Below are 26,330 nucleotides of genomic sequence, written 5' to 3'. Positions count from 1 at the left end.
GGTCATTTTTTGTTAACAGGTCTGCTTTCTTTATGTTGATATGCTGACACCTTGATAAAGCCAATAGGCCCACTTTTAGGTCGAAGCCTACCAGGCAGCTCAGCTATCTGGTTTACTTAAGACTTCTTGGGGACATTCTGAAAGCTGTATTCTTATGTTGTATGTTCATGAGCAGTTTTCAAGGTCTTCTGTCTGAGCCTAGAAGTCTAGATGTTGCTCTTTCAAGGTTATATACCTCTTGTTGTAGCATTGCCACTTCTTTATTTCGTGAAATCTTGCCATCTTCTATAATGGAAACTCTTGTGCTAATGTCGTTTAGGTCCTGGCAAACTTTCTAAAGGTCTTTACCCAGATCATCTTTTAGCATCTGGAGGTCAGATCTCAGGCTTTGAAATAAGGTCTCCATAAAGGCTCAGGCCAATTGTCTGTCTTCCTGGCTTATTATCCATTCTCCTCTGTGGTCTTGTCTGGATGATTGCTGGCTGGGGACTGGCCATCTGGGCCTTCCCCTTGTTTTATTTTAGGATTAGCAGAGCGAGTAAGCATTTCTTAGATGGTGGCCTTAGTATTTGTCAAGTTACTTTGATGCCCTGAGATTTGTATAATGGCTCTCCTCTCTGTCACCCTGTACAGCCGGCCACAAGTTTTCAGCAATCACCTGTTTGGCCGTGTTAGTAAATTTGGTTAGGGAATGTCCATATTCCTGTAGTTGGGCCCCATACCGCCTGTGGCAAATGTTTAAGATCTTCCTGGCCAACTTGTATACCTACCCAGGGTATCAGCTGGTGTCACCTCTCACCGGGCCCCTCCTCTGTAGTGGGGAGCTCAGGCAGGTGTGTCAAAGGCCAGTCATCAATGTAAAGAGTGCCTTATGAGGGTGGTGCCCTCTGTTTTTCTTCTTAACATGGCACTTTATTGTGCTGTCCTTTCTGGGGGACAGGCATCTTATTTGGAGCCAAATTGTTGTCGGCGGGGGTCGGCTCCAAGTTGATCCTGATGGCTCTCAAGTGTTCCCTCTTCTATCAATCAGTGGGGGAGCCACTGCTTTAACCTGTCCCCAAGTCCTTCCTATGTCATAAGGCCCAGGCGGGGATATTCATGTGTCCAGGGTTTATGCTCTTCCAATCACCACAAAGCTGTTCCACTGCCAGGGATCAGCCCAACTTCGGTTGTCTCCGCCCCTGCTCACCCTTTGTCACAGGGCCCGCCTGGAGCACCCCCCAGGTGCAGTCAAAGGTGCCTCTAAACCCCTTTTTGTTTTCTGGCATTAAGCCTAGCCCCATTACCTCCTGGGCAGCTTCCGCCAAGTATTGAGGGCCTAGGGCGGCTAATGTCCCCAAGGGATGGTGCCCCTTTTATTTAAGGCCCGGGCCCATTAACTTTTGGTCGTCATTTGAGCACTGGACGGTGGGCCCCTACAATCACTCTCTCGTGAAGTATCGATTTGAAGCATATTGGACACCTACATATACCTATAGGCATATGCTTCTAATGAATAATAGGGAAATTGACCATATTAACAGGATAGTATTTTACATTTAAGATCAGTTTTGCACTTTAACTACTACTTTTATATTCGTATTAAAATACTACTTTTGTATTGCAAGTGAGTAACATTTGTGCATAGTCTTTAGACATTGAACCTGTGGAACTGAATCCTTTATTCACTCCTATTATGAAAAGTGAATACAAAACTTTTTTAACGGAATCGTTTGTTAAAAGATGATTTTACTCTGAGAGACAGCACTATAGATTTCATCAGTCTGCAAAACAATACCTACTGGTGAAATGTCAGTGTAAACATTTGTGTTTGTGCCTGACCGGTAGGAAGCAGATTTTAGTGTTTAAAATGACTTTGCTTAGAGGATGCATTTAAGTTTTTTGAGTTTCCTGGAAGGAAGCTGTGGCTTTTAGCTCATTGTAATTACGTCAGCGTAGGGCTGGCAGCCTCGGCGAGCTTCAGAAACTCACAGTGGTGACTCTTTGAGAAGATAGACGTGTTTGGAACTCGAGTCCCATGCTTTCCACATGAACCTTTTAAGATTTCACAGGATATCTTTGATATGGAAGAACTGGATGTTTAACCAGGAGCCTGAACATGTTTTTCAGGTGGAAAACACCAAAGATGGGGAAGAGAACGCCCTGAACAGAGAGACTACTCTGCGCCTGTCGCGCCGACGCTTCAGGAGAATCAACCAGAAGGGAGAGCGGCAGACGATCACAGATGATGTGGATGCCAACAGTTACATTTCGGTAAGCTCGTCCCCCTGCAGGGGGGATGGTCCCTCTAACTGGGAGTCTTCTTTTCCAACTCAAGGATTAGAATTCAAGCTTGTGTGTCATTTTACTGGAATGTACTCAGTAATTTGTGTTACTTATTCTGATGAAAGTCATTGATTCTATCTGTGTTGTATCCAGTTGACCTTCAGTATCTCGCTGGGTTGGTTTCATGCTCTGCCGTTGTGGAGAGGTTAAAAATGGAAGACCAATGAGACCTGAACAATGTAGCATTTGAACTGCACTTGTTGGCTGATTCCGGGCTCCCTCTCATCGTCATTTTATTTCTCTAGTCCGTTTCATGGGTGTGATTTTATTACTTACGTTTTGGGAAATTCTTTGGTTCATCTTTTTTTCCTTAACATCCGCCTGGAACAGAAATGCTGTTTGGATCTTCCGTCAGTAGCGCTTGGAAGCTTTGTGGTGGGTGCTAGCAGAAAGCCAGAGTGTGGGAGGCAGGCTTGAGAGTAAAATGTTACTATATGATTACACCAGTTACATCAAATCTTACATGTCCGTATCCAGAGACCTCTGGACTGCAGTGAAGAGGACCGAGACTCTTCAAGGAAGGCATGCTTGAAAGCTCAGTTTGGTTCCAGCTCTAAAGCGCAAAGTGTGGGTGGATTAGATACTACGAAGGGAAATGGCCTGAATATTGATGAGGGTCCTGAGAGCTTTGAACATTGCAGATGGTGGTGGTTTTGTTATGGATGGAGAAGGCTATGGCAGTGGCATTAAATGGGCATCACCAGTTGAGTGGAGAATGACTCAATGAGTGGACTCGAATGCTAGATTGAGGACCTTCTGTGCTGGCATGCTTGATGTCTGGAGGGGGCGGAAGAATCCGGGTCGGTTTGTCAGGTGTGGATGGAGGCTTTTAGGGTTGTTTCTAGGCATTGCAGGCAGTATTTTGGGAAGCCTGGGGAATTAAAGAAATTTTACATTTTGGTGCGCTTCAGAGTTGTATTAAGGTGCGTGGCTCAGTGGAATCACCCCCGTTCGTACCAATTTTTCTCCTGCCTTGTTTGTAGCAATGGATGCCATGTAGTTAGGGTCGGCAGTCATACTAATGCACGTGCATGCACATGGACTGTAGTGCTTTGTTTTAACTGGATTTTTATTAGTTATAATTTCATTTAAATATCAGTTGTGGGACAGCCTGTTGAACAACAACAAATATTTACAAAATAACAGTGATGGAGCACTAGCCATATACTTTTCAGCAGAACAAGGATGGTGGTGTTTTTCAATATATATGTTTTTTTTAGAGTGTAAAAGTAGGAATTATTGATTATACGCAAACAACAGAAGGCTGACAGACTACTACACAGGGTTCTCTGTGGTGTACAAAGATTATTGGAACATCGTCATATATTTATTTCGAAAACAAGCTTCAGTTGACCCAGATGACAATCTTGCTAGTTATATTCTACTGTGAAATCTGCCTGCTATTAACCGAAGCCAGTATAGTTTTCTTCTTCCCCTGCTCTTAAATGTGAAGTAACTTTATTTGTGTTCCTCTGTCAAGCTGGACATGTGTGGTGTTGGTGTGGATTTTGTTATCACCACTGTTTTTGAAAAGTACATGAAATTGTATTGGTATTGTCCTGTGCTGTGATGTGTTTTACACATCTCCTAGCATATGCAGAATGACGCACAGTCCCACATCCTGCACTGATATGTCAGCACCTTGGTTGAATATGACAAGCAGCCTACCGCTAGATTGTGTGTAAGCATCATGATGGTTATTTGGACAATATGGTGGTGCTGGTGGCTTTAAATATTGATCCTATTCAACTGTTAATTTGCTTCAATTTTGTTTTCCCATGAAAGAGAAGATATGGGTTCAAGAGGCAGCAGGATGAGTTGGTTACCTGCTTTTTATCAGTGGCGAATTTTTAGCTAGACAGAGACATGACTGAGTTTTAAGGCATATTACTATACACAGTGAAACCTTTTGAAACATGACGCCTACATGTTACTTGCTTTCAATAGTGAATCATTTTGTAGTAATTATTCAAGAAGAGATTAGTGTGAAAGGTAGTTTATTGGAGTAAGCAGGTACATCCTTCCTTGCCAGCTTCTCTCTGTAACTGCATGTCTCACACAACAATCTAGAACCTTGATGAGTATCTGGTAACAGTAACTATGGTAATGTCGAGGTGATGACCAAGATACCACATCTCTCTCTTTTACAGAACAACATAGCTTAAGTTAAGATAAGTTACAAAGTGTCAATACAAAGCTAAAAGTTACACATAGTATTGTTCTTAATAATTTTTAAAAAGAAAAGAAATAAGTATAGACTTAAATAGGAAAAGTAGGTTTATGAGTAACAGGTTTCACGAGCAGCCCATTTCCCTTCTTTCATTATGCACAATATTGTTTAGGTATTTCATCGGCATAATAATTGCTCTACCAGTTCGTGTTGTTCTCCTCACACCACTTGATGTTCCAGCACCATCGTTGGAGGATGCACTTTTGGATTGTGTCACATTACTTCTCAAATCAAGACCAGGAACCTCATCCTACAACCAATTCATATCTGAACTGATTCTTATAGGATCATTGATTTTACTTGAAGTACTACATTTTGAAAGTCTATTGTAATGCCAGATTTTTCCACACCAGTTCTACAAAACCTACCATTGGAATGTTTTCACCAGTATATGTTACCGGTTGTATATCTGGAGGTTTTAATTCTTGACTAATAACTTTTCCAAATTTGTCTTCCCATACTGCTCGTTGTATGATGGTATAGGGTGAACCCGAATCTGGAAAAATGTGTAAATCAATTCCACCCATATTTATCTGACACACCGGTTTCTTTTTCTTTTTTGAACTTGCATTCATAATCACATTGTCACAACCTACGAAATCATCAATGCATAGAATTTCATCATCACTAGAACCAACATTTTCATCAATATCTTCGTTCTTATTATCGTTAATGCAACTAACAATTCTCTTACTGTTTTTGTTGATTCTTCTTCTACAAGCTTTAGTGAAATGACCAAATACCCCACAGTAACTGCATTTAGATTTTGAGGCTGGACACCACTTGTCTCTAGCAGTGTGACCCTTATATCCACATCTATAACAAGTTGGTCTAGTGTCTTCATAATCACTTTTGTAGTGACTAATAATTTTCTTATTAACATCTTTGTAACTATTTTTTTCTACGCTTTTGTTACTGGTTTTGCTTGTAGATATTTTGCCTACAACGCTATTATCCTCATTTTTCTTTAAAGCCATTTGTGCACACCTTTTTGACATTTCACCTTTTTTGACAATAGCAATGATTTCATTTAAGGGAGAATCCCCGCAGACCCATAGTTTTTCTTGTATAGCACTGTTATTAGAATGCATTACTAGTTGATCCCTAATGAAACTGTCATGTAAATTCTCAAATTGACAATTAATGGAAAGTTTTTTCAATGCAGAAACATAATCTTCCACAGATTCATTTTTTTGTTGCTTGCGTTGAAAAAATTCATACCTATTAATTCCCCACGCATACTGTGGGTTGATAGTAAGCATCCAAATCATGTAAGGCATCTAAGAATACATTAGAGTTTTCACTAGGTCTGGTTTTTTTTCCATTTGGTAATAGATTCTCGAGCCTTCAGGTCCTAAACTGTGTAGAAGCATTTTCTTCTTTCTAGACGGTGTGAATTCATCCTCATTTTCTTCCTCTAATGCAGAGATGTAGTTTAGAAAATAATCTTTCCAATCTAGCCATCTTAAAGCTGGTTCACCAGGACGAGTCAGAAATGGAACTGGAAGTCCAAGTCCGCACCCTTGACTTGCCATTTTAATGTGCAATACTGAATTGTATGAGAAGATATAAATATATGTGTCGGATTGCTTATTACTTAAAATGAGTTGCACACATTCATGAATGTAGAAAAGGATGAGAAAAAAAAATTATGCTTGCTCCATTACTCCTAAATGTGGAGATAAACACAAAATATCGTGGCAATGGATGAAATATTTAACTCCTGGCAAGATATTTTTTACAATGAAGATAACCTGCAAATTCATATTAAGGTGTGCATGTCACCGTGAATGTAGTCTTTTTATATGAAGAAACAGAGAGAGCCGAAATGAAAATTAAAGTTAGTCTCACGTTTATGTGGCAATTGCTTCTGTGCCCATCCGAGTGATCTTGACGTTTCAATTTGTCGGATAATCTCCTTCGTGTACTTTTTCCTTCTTTTTAAACATTTTTTTTATTTGGGCTTCAAAATGGCGGCTTCGCAAGGTCACGTTGCGTGACCTTACGCAATGACGTAACACGTGTTGACGTTTCTGACGTCGTCGATGATCGTGTTAGGAGAGTTCGCTGAGAGCCACTGTTCATACTCCGGTTATCTACATCTCGCGAACAAGATGCCAAAGGATGATCGCGGACTGGAACTTCCTTCTTGGAACACTGCCGACCCAACAAACGAACCTCAACACGAATGCTCTTCTCCGCTTACATTCGCCGCGCTCCTCCTCTTCACAACAGTGAGCTGGAACGCAAGTTCGCCTTTAAAAGATGCAGCCACGGTGTCAATTGTATCACGGTGAGCACGGTCGTGATTTTTGAAATTCTCTGAGCAAGTATAATCTTTTTGACTCACATGTTTGTAGAATTCCTTCCTCGGTGAACTTGAGTCATATCTCCCGTGACAAATCTTCATACGTTCTAAGTTCAAATAGGTCCAAGGATTAAGGTTGGTTTCACAAAGCGATAAAGGCAATAAAGGCTTTTCCAGACTGAGCGGTTCTTCTCTGCTTACTCCACTGAATAGATCCGCTCCTGTAAAATTAAAAATTTCTCTTTTCCTTCTCACTTTAACTTCTTTCTGCAATTTAGAAAAATTTCCATATAAGGTTTGAAGAAAAGAATCCTTAAGGAGTTCCTGATGTGGATTCGCATCCCATCCTCAGTCGCCAATTTGTAGTAATTATTCAAGAAGAGATTAGTGTGAAAGGTAGTTTATTGGAGTAAGCAGGTACATCCTTTCTTGCCAGCTTCTCTCTGTAACTGCATGTCTCACACAACAATCTAGAACCTTGATGAGTATCTGGTAACAGTAACTATGGTAATGTCGAGGTGATGACCAAGATACCACACATTTCTATATTTATATGGGGATATTTAATTTTAAGTGTTCATTTTCAAATAGAATGTCTGCGTTTAGTTGATGTCATTTAGTAGAAATCGCCCATCTACAGACTGTTGCATTGTGCTTTGAGTTAAAACCGAAAACCTCTTTGAATGTGTTTCTTTGCATCAAAATTGCATGTCCCTGCAGTGCATGACTGTCATGTGAGTCACCAGTTGTGGTGGAATAAGGGAAATCCTGTACTTTAACATTCTTTTACGGATACCACAGTCTGATTACCCAAAGATAAGTTTGGTAATTTGTCTCGTTTCTCAATATTTCACCCTGATCCTCTTCTGCTTAGTAAGAACTGATGGTGAGTCAGCGTTCTGGAGTTGGGTTGACCCCTAGCTGTATGAACAAGCATTTGCAATGCAATAGGTCTTGCATTTGGGAGAGTTTGATCTATTGGCATTGTAAATGACAATGCCTTTTATTCGTGTTTTGAAAACATGCAAGCGGTGCATAAACACGCACTTTGCACTTATAGTTGTTGCTCATAACAAGCAAGGCTGGCAGTAACTGTACCTCTATTACTGCCAGCCTTGCTTCTCATAAGCAAGGACTAGTGCAAACTGCATGTTTACGCACCACTTGCAGGTTTTCAAAACACATAATTAAAAGGCATTGCCCTTTGCAATGCCAATAGCTCAAACTCTCTGAAATGCGAGACCTATTGGATTGCAAATGTTTTTTTATTTTGGCTTGCAATTTTATATTGCACAAACTCGACCCTAAGGTAGTACAGTGCTTTACATGAGCACCAGTTATATCACACAAGGACACAATCATTTTTGGTAAGTGCTGAGAGATTAAGTGATTTGCCCAGAATCACAGGGTGTTGAGCCGACTCCGAGACTCGAACCTGGATCCCCAGTTCAAAAGTCAGCAGCTCAGGCACTTATGCCACATTCTCTGTTTTCACAAACCCCACACAAATGTAACCAAATGTGTCAAAAGGTGGAATCCTTCCTAGAGTTATAGAATATCTAAGTATAGCTATCACATTACTCCTAAGTTCTGGCACTTGATTGTCATTCTATTTCAAACGCGTAACTCCAAGGTCTGTCAGACAACCCCAAAAAATAAAGGTTTTCAACAATTTTAGCCCCGACTGTCTTTGGAATTAAGACCAAGAATAAAGCTAAGTTGAATAACACACAAAAAAACTTGCGTGCTTTGACGAGCTGTGTGTTGCGAGGGAATTGCATTGAAGCAAAGTAACGCCAAGATCTGGGTGGTTCCAGCTAGCGCTGCGAAGGACATGCCAGGCACCGCCAGCAGCAGTCGCGGCGCTGCTGGGTGTCGTTCCGGATCACCACCAGCAGGCCCTTCTCCACCTTGACGAGGAAGCTCTTGGCGCACATAACCCCGGAATGGTCTTCCATGGATGAATGAATAAACGAGGACCTCGTGTTGAGAACCACTGCGAAAGCAATCACTCCAAGGTGCTTCTTTTTTGAAGATGATACAATCTTGGTTAGTTACACTTGCTTTGCCTTGCCACAACCCTACAACTGGCTTAGAGTGCTTTTACTTGGACTTGTTGCCTCTTTGAGAAGTTCTTATTGGTTCTTCGCCCTTTTAAGTTATCGCCCCGCTGTGAAATTGTTCCCGACCCTGAAGCATCCTGGTGTAGCACGGAGAGCAGCAATAATGGACTCGCCCAGTGAAGCAGTTAGCTGGTGGAGGATTACCTCACCTATGTGTAAACACTGCTTAGGGAGTAGCTACTCTCTTGGTGCTTTTTGTACATTGTCAGGATCACTTGTCTATGTAGCGTAGTATGACATAAGTGAATATACGCAATGTTTAACAGAGCTCCCGTCTGGAGGTTCCCCCCGTGGTATGCTTGCATTGGTACGGGCCAGTAGTGGTACTAGTGGGAAAACAAACCGAAAGTTGAATCGCAGCCAAATGCCACTGAAGAGGCTTTTGCCTGTGATCTGATTCGCAGTAGTTGTTTGTCCCATGTCGTGTTTTGTTCTTCTGGGCACATAAATAGGCCATTTCACATTGTTTGCTTTGATCGCAATTTGTAAAGGACAAGGCAACCTAGTGTTTGCTGAATACAGGCAGTCTGTAACACTAGCAGGAAACCAAGAAAACAAGCGCCCGCCATTGCCGAAGCCCATGTTCTGTTTTGCCCTCCCCGTCTGTTAAGCTGTCGGGACACCGGCTTCGGCAATGGCGGTCACTTGATTGTATCTGCAGTGCTCCAAGCATGCTTTCACTATAAGTGCTGTGTGGGGGCGGCCACCATTGTTAAAGTGAAAGGGCGCATGGCACGCTGCAAATAAAAAAAAGAGGCTGATATTGCTGAAGCCTGTGTCCTGCAAGTGCTGTGTGAGGCGGCAGTTGTTTTGCTTCCGCTTTACACCAAGAATGATGCTTACTCTCTGTGCCGCTCGCGCCGGTCACCTCCTCTGCTCTCTGCGTCTTTCTCTCGCCAGCGGTCACCAACGCCAATAGCGCCGCTAGCACCAAGAGTCCGAGCAGGATCGACACAACTACGAATGTTGCCCCCTCCATCTTCTTACTGTGCGTGAAGCTAGGCTCTACCGCCACATTACTGCACGCCCAGGGAGGGAGGGAAGGGAACGGGCGTCTGCTTGGAGGGTCCACATTAAAGAAACAATCCAGTCCGGGTGGGTGGGGCCTAAAGGAGACAGGGCAGTCACCAAAAAGCCTCAATCCAAATCAAAAGCGGGCGTTTAGCATAAAGTGTGACGCGCGCCAATGAAAAGCATGTGCGGAGCTTCGACTCCACTTCCCAAAGCAACCCGACGACAATAGATCTCGCAGAGCGAGCTGCGCATGCGCTGCAACGCTAGGAAAGACCTAAAAACAGAAATAAGCATTACAAAACCAACAGATCTGGGCTTAATGTGCCTGTGTCCAGCCATAGCATGTTAAAAAGAGAGACATGAGAGGAAGACAGCTGAACAGGACAGAAAGGTCTATAGTTGTAATGTACTTCCTCATGAAGTTCAATGAAAGAATCTGAGTGGAGGCGAAGGATACACCCAAACAACAAAAAATATTAGGTGAGATAAATGCTACACTTGGCTGAACCAAGGCTTGTACTTTGGATTAAGTATGGTTGAGTGTGGTTGAGTGTCTTATTTTAGTTTAAAAGGAGGACATATTGAGCATTTAAACTTTTCCTAGCAGACTATGCGATTGTGAAGGCTCAAAATGAAGCTTTAAAATCATACCAATTTGTTTGCAACTTAAGTATCTTCATATTTATTGAGTTGGGAGAATTCTTGTATGAAGGTGGTAGCTTCAGTAATAAAACGTTTGTCAGATAAAAGCGAATTATTGAACCTCCATCTACCCATTTTAGAAGCAATATTGGAGATATCTAGTGAAGCCGAAATCATGGCATTATGATCAGATATAAAAATGGAGCCACTTTCAGAAGCGTGTGGAGTAATGATTTAGTAACTAAAATATAGTCAATTCTGGACCCTGTATTATGAACACTGAAGAAAAAAGAATATTCCAACCGATCAGGTTTACATGTCCTCCAAAAATCAAAGCACTGTCTAGGGGTAATTGCTGATTGGAACGCTTTGCACAATTTATCAGATTTGAACTTATGTTGAGATCTATCCATTAAAGCATCTATCAACTGGTTAAAGTCACCTGCCAAGCTAATATTACAGTTAGAAAGATTGGAAAGTCTCATCTTTATTAAACGCCTAGAGTAAAGGTCTGATTTGACAGGACCATAAATATTAAATAAAGTAAGGTGTGTATTATCAATGACTACATTAGCCAACACCCATAAACTATCAGTATCGCATTCAGTGGAGACAACTTGACATTTAAAACTTTTATGACAAAAGATGGCAACACCACCTTGATGATCAGCTGCTGGAGAAAAGAAAATCTGGTCCACCCATTGTTTCTTTAACTTGACAGAATCAGCGGTATTACAGTGTGTTTCTTGTATAAAAGTAATCATTTGATGTCCAAAGTCAAAAACATTCCACATGGCAACGTTAAACATTATGGGCACATAGGAAGAGACATACAGCAACAGAGATGACAAGCTACAAAAAAATGACAAGGAGACAAAATAACATTAGGAAGCTATACAGGATAAAGACAGAGAGTAGAAAGGAGGTCCAGCTCTATACTAGTAATCACCGAGAACAGGAAGGAAAAGGGAGAGGGAGGAAAAAAGGGACTACATAAGGAGACAGAGGAGAAAGCAAATCATGGAAGTACATCCAGATCTGAATGCGCAGTAAGGACATATGAGAGTGAGATTTCTCAACGCTATAACAAGACCAACTGCGGAGCAAAAAGAAATCTACTTGAGAAAAAGAGAAAACCCATCATACGTAAACACACAACAACATAATATATTTAATGTTTCCGAACAACGGTGTCCATTGCCTGAGGAGAGATCTTCTGGATGAACAGTTTCAGTTTAGCAAGATTATCAAAAGATTTGGTAGTTCCTTTGTAGGTGATCTTGCATGAGCAGGGATGTAGTATATCATAACTGATATTAAGTTGTCGGGAAAAGCCTTACGTCTGGCAGTGGTGGCCGTGGAAAGGTCCTGGGATATGAAAATATACCCCATGAGCCATCACTTGGCTTTAGCTCTGGGGATATAAGGAAGCTCTAAAAAAAAAAAAAAAAGCATTATGATGTCACAAGGTTTAGATGAGACAGGATTAAGACAACCAAGACTATGAGTTTGTTCAAATTAAGAGGAGGAGCAGTTGGAATGGCCTGAGGGTCTGGAAGAAACTTCTTAAGAAAATCGATAAGATTAGGACCTTCAAGAGCCTCCCGTAACCCATATAACAGAAGTTTATTACTACGATTCCTGTCATGTCATGTGAGAAGCTTTAAATTTGGAAATTTCTTCAAGCAGGGGAGTCTTCACAGCCATATCTTGAAGAGATCCGATATGTTGCTCCATTTCGACCATCCTACCTACCATAATAATACATCTGTCTTCAGTCTTCTGTAATCTATCATTAGTGGCTCTCATAAAAAGTTGCAAGTCCTTCACTTGGTCAATAATAGTGTCCAAAATGCAGTAACGGAGGGTCATTCGTGGCCCCTTTAGATTTCGTACCAGTTGAAATAGCTTTAGCATTGACATCCAGGTAGTCATTTTCACGTAGTAATTTGTGAGATCTGCCAAGAATTAGTTCTCCCCATAAACAGTCAAAATGATACACCATAGAAGTGTTCAAAATGTAAGCACAGCAATCCACAACAAATGAACAGATCGCAAAGCATTGAACGATAATTTGTGTGATTCACTATCCAGTCAGAAACCACGTTTGTTTAGGCATTGAAACTCCTGCACCACAACCACAAAGATACTGTGTCAGAAGGAGGCACGACGACCTGGATGTTTGGACAGAGCTCAAACCTCACAAATACCCCTCCTGTTTAAATGTAGCACAGTTGCTTGGGATTTAGCATGTTTGATAGGCAGCAAATATAAACCCCATGTAGAACCTACCAAAGTTTAATTTGTAGTTGTTAGGATGCTCCACCACTTACTGTAAAAGATGAGTTTACATCTAAAATGGCGGCTCTATGGATAAAAATAGGTTCTAGATATGAATTGAGGGCATAGTATGAGTCAAACCAAATGTGAGAGGCAGTAAGCTGTAGTGAGATGAAGGTGAGGGAACAGAAATGCAACAAAAAATATATATTCTTAAGGTGCAAGACCTGTTCCTATGGAGATGTGAGCTTCAAAGGTCCAGATGTCTAGTCCGATGGCTGGAAGGCGTGAAGACATTCCACAGTAAAGCAGAGCTCACTGGATTGCCGCCATCTCTGTGGTGTCGCCCCACTAACTTCAATAGGAAAAGTAAAATGATAATAATGTATCGTTATCATTTTATTTTTGCTATTGGAGTGAGTGGCTCTCAAGCAGGGCGGGCCAGAGCAGGTAGAGAAGTGGTTTGCACTTCTTAAGTGCGTGGGACTGCTTGGCCGGCCCTCTCGGGTCGGCCAAACGGTTCTGCGCACTTTGCTGCCTCCTCACCAGGCTTGCTTTACACAGCCTGGTGAGGAACATGCAAAGCCTCCCAGTCCCCGTCTGAGAGCCGTGGTAAAGACTGGTCAGAACCTGGTTAAATTTACCTTTCACAAAATCGACTACTCCACAGGTGGTAGCTAGTGTGGCCTTCATCTCCTTACTGGATCCTTACAGTGACAAGGAGTGCTCCAGTGCTGCTATGGCTAAACTATTACACTACCATTTCTAAAGTGGGGCCTCGGGCAGGCAGGTGCGAGAATCTTCACCTTCAGTACCCACTGTGCGTGCTTTCGCTGCTGTACATCGTTCTAACTTGCTGTGAGCATGGTTTAATGATCCTTTTTTATGCAAATTTAATATTTAAGAAGAAACTAAGTGTTGCACTGGCGTTCTTGTGCCATAGAAAGTTTTTCAGGACTTGTTGCATTCATATGCTCATCATTCTCCCTAAACACAGAATATCGTAAACAAAAATGACGTTTGTGATTAAAAATGCCCTCAAAAGCAAAAGGATGCCTATGCTTTATAGGTTAACAAACAATGATGAAGACTGACAGCTGGAGGGAGAAGGAACTGAAGTGGTTACTTTATCTATGACTAACATTAGTGAACAATCTTGAGCAACAACTTGTAGCAAAATAAATACCACTCGGGATGCTTCTGCGTTCCTCATGTCCTCTGCCGTTCACCGCAGCTTCAGAAGCCCGTCATGATCAGGGACCGCTGGGCATAGTGCTATGGGCGCCCTGCTGGCTCAACGTCATTGCCAAGGGTGCCCAGTTGCGCTTTAGCATCTGCTGCCCTATTGGCACATCAGTGCTTGCTGCAAACACCTTCAGACTTCCAGCAGCACGCGACCTTGGGGATCCAGGGACTTTAGCCATGGAACCGGCTCCGCATCTAGCTTGGGGGCAGGTGAAACATTGATAGCCTATTACGTGAGTACAGATGCAAAACCTGTCCTTGTCCATGTGGTGGGCTTGATGCAAGCAGGCACTGCAGCTGCCTGAGTGGGGGAGAATGTGGCTTACAAAGCTGCAGTGTGTATGGAACTGTTGGGTGGAGTTGTGTGTGTAATGTTCTCAGCTACTGGCTGTTCTGAACGTATGTAGTAAGTGGGTGATCTGGATGATTTCTTCCTGTTGCTGTTCGTGATCTACCCTTTCTGTGTGTGAAGGCCGGTTGGATGGGTGCATAGGTCTGCCTGTCTGTGTATAATAAAGCTTACACTGCTGCTACCTGAGATGGTTTTCTTTTGTGAGCATGGAAGCTTGTATTGTTGGTGCTCATAACTGTGCCCGCTGTATGAGTGCGAGAAGGTTGCATGCCACTGGCTCATACACCACCTGGTTGGTGGGTGTAAGGAAGTGTGCACTGCTGTTTGCCAGCTCATACTTTTTCAGCTGCTGCTGTTTGCGATACACTTTTGTATGTGCAACGTAGGGCCCTTCTCATCGGTTGGCTTTGCTGATGATGATCTTAGTTGTAACAGGGCGGCGCCTGTGTTTTGGGCGCGTGAGCCACTGCTCTGTGCTGCAGAGATGACACATCCGGCGCCCATGAGCTTTGATAACTTCATTCAAACAGGAACTAATCCTTCATCGGTGTGAACGCCTTAACTGACGGCCACCGCGAATTCCTGCAATTTATTTGAGGAACTTAAAATTGCATAATGTGCATGTGCCCTTGTGGTATCACTTGTTATTTCCAGAGGGAGCTAGATATGTGCTGTGCATTAGTTTAAAGAAAGAGGCGTTATATTATTTTAGGTATGTTGTACCATATTATTTTAGGTATGTTGTACCAAATGTGTGTAACATCTTCACGAGGGATATCCTTTTCCCGTTGGCATACTCCATCCCTTCTATATGACCTTCTGCGACACTGACATCACATTTGATCATTTTTATCTATTTGTTGTATTTAGGTGCTCCGTGAATTTGGTTCAGTGATTTCCATATGGAATTGGTCAGTTGGCTCTCTTTTCTACTTAATAACTTCATTTAATTTTCTAATTTTATAAACTCAAAAAATCCATTAGATTGCGCTACAAAAGTTCTCTCACGAGTACTTCTACGAATAATATGTGATAAAAAATTGCTTCTGGTGAGCCATCTTACTCCACGGATTGTGTAAAGATGCAAATGATTAAAACACATTTCGAACACTGGCATTGCATCAAGACCAATGTGCTCAGTACCACTTGCAGTTAACTGTATGATTAGATCACTGGGTTCCTCATTGTAAAAGCATAAACCACTGTTGAAAACACACAGTGCCACTGTTTCTTTACTTTTGAGTGGCCTGCTTAGACTCTGTTTGCCACCTCGCATAACATCCTAACTAGGGATTATGCCAGTATGATGTAAAAAAAGATTACCATTGCATCTTTTCCCAAGCAGTAGCTCAGATGTGTCTAAAAGAATTCTGTATCGCTTCCTAGTAATAGTCCCAGCCGAGACACTTTAGATCCCTTGAAGTCTGGACATTTCAAGCATTTAATTTATCAAAGAATAATGTTAATTAGCCGGAGGAATCGAATCCTACATGCTAGATATAGAAGCACATAAAACCAGACTTCCGTTTTGAGATTGCTCGGCCTATCGGCAGCTTTTCATAAAAGTAATTTTGGAATTGTGTGTCCAGTTTCCTTGAACCTGAGCAGCTTGGGCGGTGTCTTAGAAGGGTTCCCTTTACAATTGTTAATGTGCCCCTAAAAGCCGCTTCATGATCTTGTATCAGACAGTCTGAGGACTACTTGCAGGGACTACTTGCAGTTTGCCTTCCAAATCATAGCGAAGATTATTTTTAGAATCGTAAGTGCATTTTTTGAAAGTTAAAATGTTTGCTATTCATTGTGATGACTCCAGTCTTCATCACTAGCATGACGATTGGTGTACGCACCACCTCCATAAAGTGTCAAACAGTGTGACCTGGGTATGGTGCGGATGCTCAAGTGGCATTGAATTCAATCAGAGGGATATCCACCAATGTACTCTGCCTTCCCATTTTTCAGAGATTTACTACCTGCAAGACTCTCCCTTCTCAATGTGAAAGGCAGTAACTGTTTCTCTTTGTAAGCACTTTAGGAAAAGAAATGGATTCCAGAAAACAGTTCACATCCTCCTCCTTAAACTACATATTGATCAAGTAAAGGTTTAGTTGAAGATCCTTGTTATTCAAAGATCTGGCCTAGACCTAGATGCTTAATACCTTTTACTGTCACATGCTTTCTAGCTGTGCTTCTCATTCGTTCAGAAGTCTTTTGGTATGTGCAAACTTCAGTTCAAGTGGCTATTTTCCTAACCTCAGGCCTTCTTTCAAAGGCTTCTTCTACATAGTAACCAAGCTTATACTTTTACACCTTTAAAAGAGTATTCCATGAGTATTCGGAACATTTATGGTATCCAAAGTGCATTTAATGTAGAAATGTTACAATCCTGAAAAAGCTAGGGATTTAAACACAATTGCCTCAGTCCTGATGCGAACTTCCATACAGGTCCAGTAAAATCAACAGTGGTGCATGGTACAAAATTGTTAAGAACAAATCATACTTTTTATTAACCTTTGATGCCAAAGAATGGGAGATCAAAAAGAAAGCGGTCCATTACTGAAATTGGCAGTGTGTGCCGAAGTGAACTTTTACCTTTGATTGCCAACAATACATCTTAAAGTTAAACCGTTCCCTTTGATTCTTATTGTAGTTCTTGCAGCAAGAGCACTTATTTGATCAACGCATTAGTAATTAAAATTTAAAGTTCCTGGCCAGAAATAAGCTGTCTGAAGTTGACCTTTTTTTTTTAACATTGTCTACCAGATTTTTCTCCTTCTCTTGATGATAGAGCACATTCAAAGATGATCTGCCTGCTTCTTACTTAGCATGAAGCTTCAGGGAGTTTTTGTCCATTTGTGCTGTTTGTACCGAGTCCAGGAAGCATGCTGGCGTCCCCCAGTGTCCCTCAAAACCCTGTTTACCATATACAACAAAACTGATTTCACCCTGGCGAACAGTGTATTGTACCACATCAATCATAGCACACACTAAGCTCTATCTAAGATACTGGTATGTTAATTGGTTAATAGCAGAGTGATGATGTATGGATTGATTATGATTTTAACTCTGCAACCTTAATGCCACTAATCAGAAATAAATTATGGCCTGCCAGTTATGAGGCAGCCAGTAGTGCAATAATGCCGTGCATATTTGTAGTTACAAAGGAAAGCAATAAAATGGATTTGAAAAAGACAGGAAAACTCAAACCCTTCAGATCAGCCTGTATTTGAAGTGCAAACAAACAGGACTGTATCAAATTCATTACAGTCCGCCTTTTGTTCCTTACCTGTTCCTTCTTTTATTGTGCTTATTCTGCATGCATTGTCACATTAAACCCATTCATTAAACCCAGAAGTATTTGCTTCATCAGTGCTGGTTTCCTTTAGAAATTAATCAGTACTGATGAACCTGCTACTATTTTTCACCACAGAATGTGTCTCACTGCACAGCTCTGTATCCCTAGGGTCTGTCAGATTACATCTTTACCCAGGAAAGAATTTTACAATTTAATTAATACATTCTTTATTCGAATATAAAAAATAATCATAAAACAATTATATAAATAATTCAGTTAGTAGAAAGTGTCACTGTCACAAGTAAAAACTGATAAAAACCATTTAAATCAAAACAATGAAGATATTCGATGAGCCACAACTGATTTCAAAAAGCCACACAATGCATAACCTATCAGCGATTGTAAAGAGACCGTAAGCAATGAAGTGCAGGTCTCCATTTAGAAACTGACGCTTAAAACGATTATAACATTTACAGAAAAACACAAAATGCAAAAGGGTTTGTAGGGAATGTTCATTGTAAGGGCAGCGCAGCAGTGTGAAGTCTGTGTGAGATTGCCCCAGCAGAATGATAAGAATGCAGTGAATAGACCCAATGCTAAATCTTGTCAAACAGATCTTTTTCTACGGGTTTGAGCCCAGTACAAATACGGCTCAGTTTCCTTGGTAGTCTGGGTTATCATGTAGTCCCTGACAATAAGATTGTTTCATTCCTCCCCTTCTCTAATCAAAGTTGTAAGTTCTCTGAACTTTCGTTTAACCCAATTCAACAGATAACATTCTGTGACCTCATCAACACTTGCAGAAAAATAAATTCACGGGTGCAGCGGTGGGCATCCTTGGAAATGAAGTAAGAATACTAGAATAGTTTGGGATTAGTTTGTTAGTTGTGATCATCATGAGCTGGCCTCTAAACCCTCTATCACAACCATTATCAGTGTGTTGAATGTTATGGTCTGATACATAAGACCATCCTTGAATTTAGTGTTAGATGTTATGCGTTCATGAAACCCGCTGTGAGAGCTGTGTTGATCGTTTTTAGGTCTCGCTGAGTCAGCGCGCATGCGCTGCTCGGAGAGACATTTAGTAGGTGAGTTTTCAAAGTGCTGCTGGCTGGCGACAAGCTTGCGTTCACGCGAGCGTGCACGCGCGCAGCCGGCAGCTTTGCAATATGTACAGCCTCGATCACTTTCACGCGTGCAGCCTACTTTCACTTTTCGTGCGCGCGCACCACTTGCGTTTCTTGTTTTTTTTTCTATTTATTATTTTATAGACATACATTTTTCTGCCTCTGACTTTCACGCGCGCAGCCTACTTTCACTTCTCGCGCGCGCACCACTTGCGTTTCTTGTTTTGCCAGCGTAGGATACAATAGAAGCCCTAAAAGGAGCTATCATGAAAAATTTTTGGCACAGGGCTGATTCAACCTAAAGCACAGTTGTCGACTTCCGCGGCATGGGGATGTCAAACATCCGCAACGTATCTGGTTAATGGCTGACCGAATGGCGACCTTCTGTTCTGGCGTTGTCCAAAACTATTCAAGAACGTGAAGTTAAGTTCTCGTGGTTGCGCTTACATTTTCATGAATGAGCAGAATAAAACCGCTAGCTTGACATTGCAGCCCCCTCTGCTCTTTTGTCAAACAACTGTGAATGCCCCTAAATGTCAGGTTATTACCACAAATATAATTAGTGAAGAATTGTCTGTTACCCTGTAACCCTTTTGTGTATTGAATGTCGAAACAAATGTTACATTTAATGTGATTCAGAACGCGTTTTGGCAACTTGTTTCAATCCCTTGGAAGATTACTAAACACACAAATTTGAGATGTCAGGCTGTCGTCCCTCGTTCCTCCTGCTGAGCTGACATTGTGTGTTGACTTCTGATTGAATGTGAGGCCTCAGACACCCATTTGAATTGCTTGTAATTAATAAATGCCATTTGAGAAATAAAACGACTTTTAGTTTTCATGAATTAGATATGTTTATTTTACAGGGGCAGTCAGCACATGGTATTAAATACCAATCCATTCCGCTTCCTACCACTAGAGGGCAGTAAGACATTTGTCATTTCTACACCGCTCAGCGAATACACTGTATTTCTCGTATTAGACAATTATGTTGTACGTGTTTAAGGACCTAATTAGAATACTCACGGAGAACCCATTTCAACAATCATCTATTATTGTGCTGACGTTGAGGATAGCTTAGGTTTCAGGATTTTACAAAATGCGTATGCCACCATGACAATCTCGGTTAATAAAACCCTTTACACATCTGCGCTATTGGATTCACAGACTCAGATGCCGTTTGACTGCAATCTTGCTGTCTTCTGCAGCCCTCCAACATTGTTTCAGGGACTTCCTGGTCTGACCACAGATAGCTTTAGCAGCCCTGCCAGGTTTCCCAGGTCCATGCGTGATGTGTTCCTCCAGTCCAGGTTTTAATTTTTGATTTCGGAGACTTGTAAACTTGTTATTCGATAACAAGGAAAACAAGCATTGGCATAGCCAATAGGTCTCGCCTTTGGGACCTTCTAAATTTTTAGCCATGCAACAGTTGATGTTATTGCACCAAGGATATTGTGCTGCATAACTAAATACTTATAAGGTCCCAAAAGCGAGACCTATTGGCTATGCCAATGCTTGTTGGAGATTCCATTTAGTCATACTGCCATATTTATTGTCATTAAAACTCTAAGACTGGATCCCAGTTTGAACATCTAGTAGCTTTATTGACCATTCCTGTTGTGGTACAACTTGGCGTATCATTTAAGAGTGTATAACCGTGAGAGCACATAATTAAAGAGAAGAAAACAAACATGATGAAAAATGCAACCATCCAGGCAGAGTCGTAAAATGTGATTGGTTTGTGATCGCCCAGGACCTCCATATCGCCTCATCATTATACATGTAATCCAGGAAGGTGGACCAAATCTGCTTATATTTACTAATTTTGAGCTGCTTCAGAGATTTTTCCCCACACTTCATTATGTGCCGCTTGCTAGCCCACTCATTGAGTTTTTTTTTGTCCATTTCCATTTGTCCTTCTGAGCAAGTTGTGAAAATAAATGAAAACCGAGGTCTCCAAAAATTCCCTGTACCCCATGTATAGATGATGTTGGTGAGTATTGTATTCCCTTGCAACCAAACACAATGTCATAAATGTATAAGAGCTAATTAAATAACTATTGACCACACAAAGAAAAGCAGGTCATAAGCAAGCCATATGGTGTTGTTTAATGCAGTCATATTATACAGCATTAGCATGCCTACAGGATTTACAGTGGACCACATATAGTGCCTACCATACAGTGTGTATGTGAAGGTGTGCAAGTGAGTATGCATCAAAACAGTGTCGCACAATAATGTTCATGTTGAAGCTAATTGTGGGATACCATTGACCCTCGTAGTGAGCGTCCACGAATCTCATCAGGGCGTGTAAACGGAAGAAGAAAGTGGAAACAAAAGGATCCCTCTTGTGAAATTGATGTAAAAGAAACGAGGGAGTTTTTACTTTGTTACATCAGTGAATCAAGTGCTAAAAAAGGCAAGACTATACAACATTAGCTCTAGTGTTGGGGCTAGTCGTGGAAAAAGACATATAGTTACTTCTGATGCTGCAACAAGGAACTGAATTGGCTTTGTAAAGAGGTCTGAACAGGAGCTCGGAGTCCAAAGGAACATGTGTGACCAGAAGAATGGGGAAGCAACCTCCCGAGCAAGAGTAGGAAGCCACCACAAACAAACGCGACAGAGGTTATTGGACTGCCTTTGTACTTACTCATCGATTTTAATAGCATTTGAAGATATGGAAAGGGTGTGCAGTTAACCAAATAAATGACCTTGGCGGATTAGCTGACACCCTAAGGTGAATCGCGATGTGTTGAGTAGTCTGCATATTCACATATCCTCTGTTTTGCTTTCCCCCACCTGCTCTCTTCCCCCCTTCTGCTAGTGTTATTTTTGTTGTTGTTTACAAATCCAACTCGAATTAGTATAAAAAAACTAAAAAAAAAACTTGCAGCACTTGGTAGGCGCATGCATGCTTGGTATGCTTACCTACAAACTGGCACAGCAGGCTGTAAAAGCCTTTCCACCCCATTTGTTAGCCATAACGCACACATGGCTAAAATCAGTCCATAGGTCTCAAAGGTGAGAGCCTATTTGGTTTTTTCAGTGCTTGTTGGAACGTACATTGTTGAGCTGTCATTCTTATACAAACTCTCCAGATTGGATGGATATTGCCTCATAGTGAGTATTGTTAGAACTACTGATGGACATTGGTCACTGAAGATGGTGCACTGTGCAGTTAATCCGACACTATGTGTAACCGTACTGTTGGACTGATTATCCCTGTTGAGAACTCTGCATACTCCTTATCTGATAAAGGGCTAATATGGACGGATTGATGCACCCAGCATTTTGTAGGTTCAGCTCCTACTTGCATACCCATATGGCTCATTGATACCACTGGCTTTAAAAAGGACAAGGCTGTTCTGAAGGTTAACGCTGTGCACCAGACGAGCCAGTTGACATATACTTCATACGTAATCATATATTCAAATTAGTGATTCCTTTTGCTTAAAGCTATGCCCGTCTTTAATAATATGGTTTATTCTTGTCATGCAAAATGTGGGATGCCATCTGGTTGTTGGTAACCTTGATAACAGTTAAACGTGCTTAGCTTCGTTAAATGCACACAGAATATTTTCAGATATTCTTTTTGTCCATTTAATTGCTTTGCAGTTACTGATAAAGAAGAATGCATATCTATGTGTAAATGTTAACATTTCATGCTCCCTTGATTCCTACACGTTCACATGGAATATGCACGTAAATTAGTAAATGGACGATACCTTGTAGTGTTGGCTGAGGGTCTACATATATATATTATGAACATTAGGATAAAATAGGCCAACCTCTATTTGTAATCTCCATTAACAAAAAGCAAGCGCATCATCTATCCTGATTTATTTTCTTGGAAACTAAACCCACTACACCAACGCACATACCAAATTAGCAGAGGTCACATACAAGACTTGTAACGCAGAACTAAACTTAAAACCACACTGGCTGTTCATAGTGCTTTTTTCCCTTTACCTCAAGCCAAGTTGTATTTGAGCAATATGTTGTGCACCTTGCCTAATAAAATACAAACACCAGCAAGGTGTTGCTTGTTTTTTTTACCAAAGTCAGGGCCAGGACAGGCAAAACGACAATCAGCGGAAGGATGGCTAGATAGGCAAGTAACATGAGGGAGAGAGCAAACTACACCACAGATGACAGGAGGAGGGAGGGAGCAAGCTACACCACAGACGGCGGGAGGAGTGAGGAAGGGAGCAAGTAAAAACATGGACATTAGTAGGAGGGTGGGTGGGGGATGTGGCGAGCACCAAGGAAAGGGAGAAAGCCACACCACGGCAAGCGAGAGGAGGGAAACACAGGTACTCTTATGGAAGGCAACATTTTTTTTTTTTTAAGTACCTCAAGAAGCCCTAGGCAGGTGGAATGACACTGGCCACAGCCAGGAATCTGTACTTGGGCCATGCTCCACATTATATGCAAATTTAGGAAGAGAAAATGAAAGCAGGAGGAGGTGACGTCAAAACCAACCAATGGAAAGTAAGGAGCGGGCTGAAAGCCCTTTTGAAGTTTTAAAAAAAAATGTATGTACAAGAGACTCGCAAACAACAGCACATGCACTGTCTTAGTCGAGACCTAAAGAACTTAGAATTTTCATTAATTTTGTTGCAGTAAAATCGTTGCTGTTCAGACCATCAGTTTCATATAAAGCTTTTGTTTCTAGTGTGGTACTTGTGTTTTAGGTCGTAACCATCACGTCTTGAAGAATAGGAAAGTTGTCAAGTAGGGTTCCTGAATCCACCCTTCGGAACAACAGTTAGTTCTTTGTAAACTGTGTATGAATGGCTGGTTACCGATTGAGAAAAGAAGGCTACCAGCCCACATTTCATGGCATTGGGTCACTTTGGTGCATGTTAATGTAACCAACTTGCATTGTGGATTACTGCATAGACAGCGATGTTGACACTGTTTGGTCTTCGCTATGTCTGCAGTTGCGCAGAAGTTGGAAGTATGGCTTCTTAACAAATGTTGTTTGAAATACATCACTGATAGTGTTAACAGTTAGTAGTTATGTATATGCGACTGTCACATTAGCGACCAGTAAGAATCAAGCACACGATCATGCCGTTTTTCAATACAAGGACACAAAAATAGCTTTCTATATTTGATGTTGATCTTTTCTACTAATTCATTGGTCACCACAGATCTCTGTCCTGTGAGTTTTAGTTTTTTTGTGACTTGTGCAAGCCAGGGATCCATTGTGGGATCTTAATTTTCAAATGAATCCAGTGTTGTGTCTGCCACCCCATTTCCCTCTGAGCCACAAACTGTTTATTTCTTGAACTGATTCAAAGATGGGACTGTCCTTTCCAGATAGCCAAAGTAAATCACGTTTGGATTACCATTATTCAAAAGTGAATTTATTTTAATTTGTAGTCCTGTCCTAGAGAAACTTAATTATCAGAAGAAGCCGCTTAGCAGGGATGCTGGATAGCGGGACTGTTCAGGATGTTGGACAACGTAATTACCTTGAGCTGAAGCACTTGTCAATCCAGGCTATTGATTGAAATCCACTATTTGTTGCTTTGCTGTTCCTTGTCTCCAAGAGTGACATCATTAATGTATGCTAATAGGCCGAATCTCGCACAAGCACATACCATTCTGCTTAATCCCAATGTTTAATCCCATAATCAAGTCTTTGCTAAAGCATCACAATCTGGGTTGTTGTGAGATTATTCACAATAGTAAAGACTATTACTTTTATTTTATTTGGGAACAGACCTCCATATGTACATGGGTCCATCTGAACCATGAGCGGGCCTTATTTGAGTTATATGAGACCTTTTCCATATTACTCCCAGCAGTGCAGTTTTGTTTACGTGTTCTTGGTACCTTGGAATGACTTGCCGCTGGGTTCAGCTTCAGAGGTGGGGTGTAGCTCAGTGTCATGGAAGACTTCAGGGGCCTGGTGGAATGCCTATTGAGGTAAATGGGCGAGTGGAAAGCCTGAGGCACACTCCTGTTCATTTGGGGTCGTTCTTTTTACTATATGACTACTCTGCCCTAGGCTAACATGTCTTGGGAGGAATGCAACAAATGAGCTTCAGCAGTGCGAGCACCATCCTGTTGTTGTGCAGGGCTGCAGTGTCCTCTGCTGTTGTCTCTTCTGCGGGTTGGGTTTTGAACTGCGGTCTCTTTGCTTCTCAGGACTATCAGCACCATTTGTCAAGGGCACCTTGGAGGTCTTTATGTGGTAAAGCTAGATGAGACATTACATTACTGAAATAATAGTTAAGTTATAGCAAGCGGAATACATTTCAGAAGCCTTCTAAATGCTGAACTCAGGAACAACTCATAAGAAACACATTTTTATGTCTGCTTTGTATTCTGCTTCACCTTGACATTTTACATTGCCCTCTGTTTGCGGGAGAGAGCCTTTGTCTTTTCCAGAAGAAGCACATTTGGTAACTAAGCAATGAATAACCGCTTTGAGCTTAAAAGCAGAAGAAATGACTTTTTTCCCACACTTGTGAATGAGTTTTAACTTACCTGCCTAGCCAGTTCCATTTTGTACTACAGTCTTAAATTATTGTGATGTGTTACTGAAGACATTTTATGTTGCCTGAAAAAGTCCTTCTCGGTTCTTAAATTCCCCTGTGTTTGGACACAGAGTTCAGAAGGTTCGATGTTGTTTGAGCACAGAAGGAGGCAGTATTCCCATTGTTCATGGACTGACAGACACCACTTTTAAATGCGTGAATCCGCGTGCGGTCTGCACTTCAGAGACTGCTTTCATTCCCATACATACCACCCAGACATTTCTACACTTTTATAACCTCAGTCTTTTTGCTCATCTTAAGAGCCCTTTCGGCAACATTTTGTTAAAAAAGTGAGAGGCTTGGAATATTTTAATTTCCGAGCTAGATTATCTAAAAGCGTCAGAGGCCGTTAACCTAAATTCAGAATTCGCCATGTGCCTTCTTAGTATAGTAAATATAGTTGCGACGAAAAGTAAGACGTCTGGCTTTTAAAAGGACCTTCTAGTAGGTTGATTTCTGTGACATTCAAAGCCTGGTCTTGCACAGGTAGGTATCAAAAATTCTGATCCGTCATTAGGCCCAGTTCGTTTTTTTTTTTCTTACCTATTCTTCCTCTGGTTTAAAATGTATTTGATTTCTGATCTCTGTTTACCTGCTTTTCAGTAAACTCTTAAGTAAACATTTTGTCTGTGATTTCAACCGCTGTCCTGAACTATCCCCAGATCTCAACTGGAAAGCCGCAGAATTGTTTGAAACAGACTGTAAGCTACAGTGACCACCTTTTAAAGTCATTAACTTGGTTTTGTTATTGCTTGGCATCATTAAACGCCTGTGAGTTTGCAGGGCCGTGATTTGTAACGGCGCGCGCCTCACTTTCCATTCAGGGAGCCGCAGTCCT

At 41.4% G+C, this 26,330-nt stretch overlaps 1 protein-coding gene across 5 annotated transcripts in view; it reads left to right on the top strand.

Moving 5' to 3' along the window:
- Window positions 1-26,330, top strand: part of RAPGEF6 (Rap guanine nucleotide exchange factor 6) — an 808,967-nt gene that overhangs the window by 401,305 nt on the left and 381,332 nt on the right. For 4 of the 5 annotated variants that reach the window (XM_085618033.1, XM_085618030.1, XM_085618032.1 and 1 more), the window contains exon 6: window positions 2,110-2,253. The exons of the other annotated variant lie outside the window; for it this stretch is intronic. In XM_085618033.1, coding sequence (XP_085474159.1) covers window positions 2,110-2,253 — 144 coding nt within the window. The remainder of the gene's footprint in view (window positions 1-2,109; window positions 2,254-26,330) is intronic. 5 annotated transcript variants of the gene reach the window in all.

Source organism: Triturus cristatus, chromosome 7 (genome assembly GCF_964204655.1).
Source record: "Triturus cristatus chromosome 7, aTriCri1.1, whole genome shotgun sequence".
Taxonomy (NCBI): Eukaryota; Metazoa; Chordata; class Amphibia; order Caudata; family Salamandridae; genus Triturus; species Triturus cristatus.
This window is presented reverse-complemented; position numbering and strand designations above follow the sequence as displayed.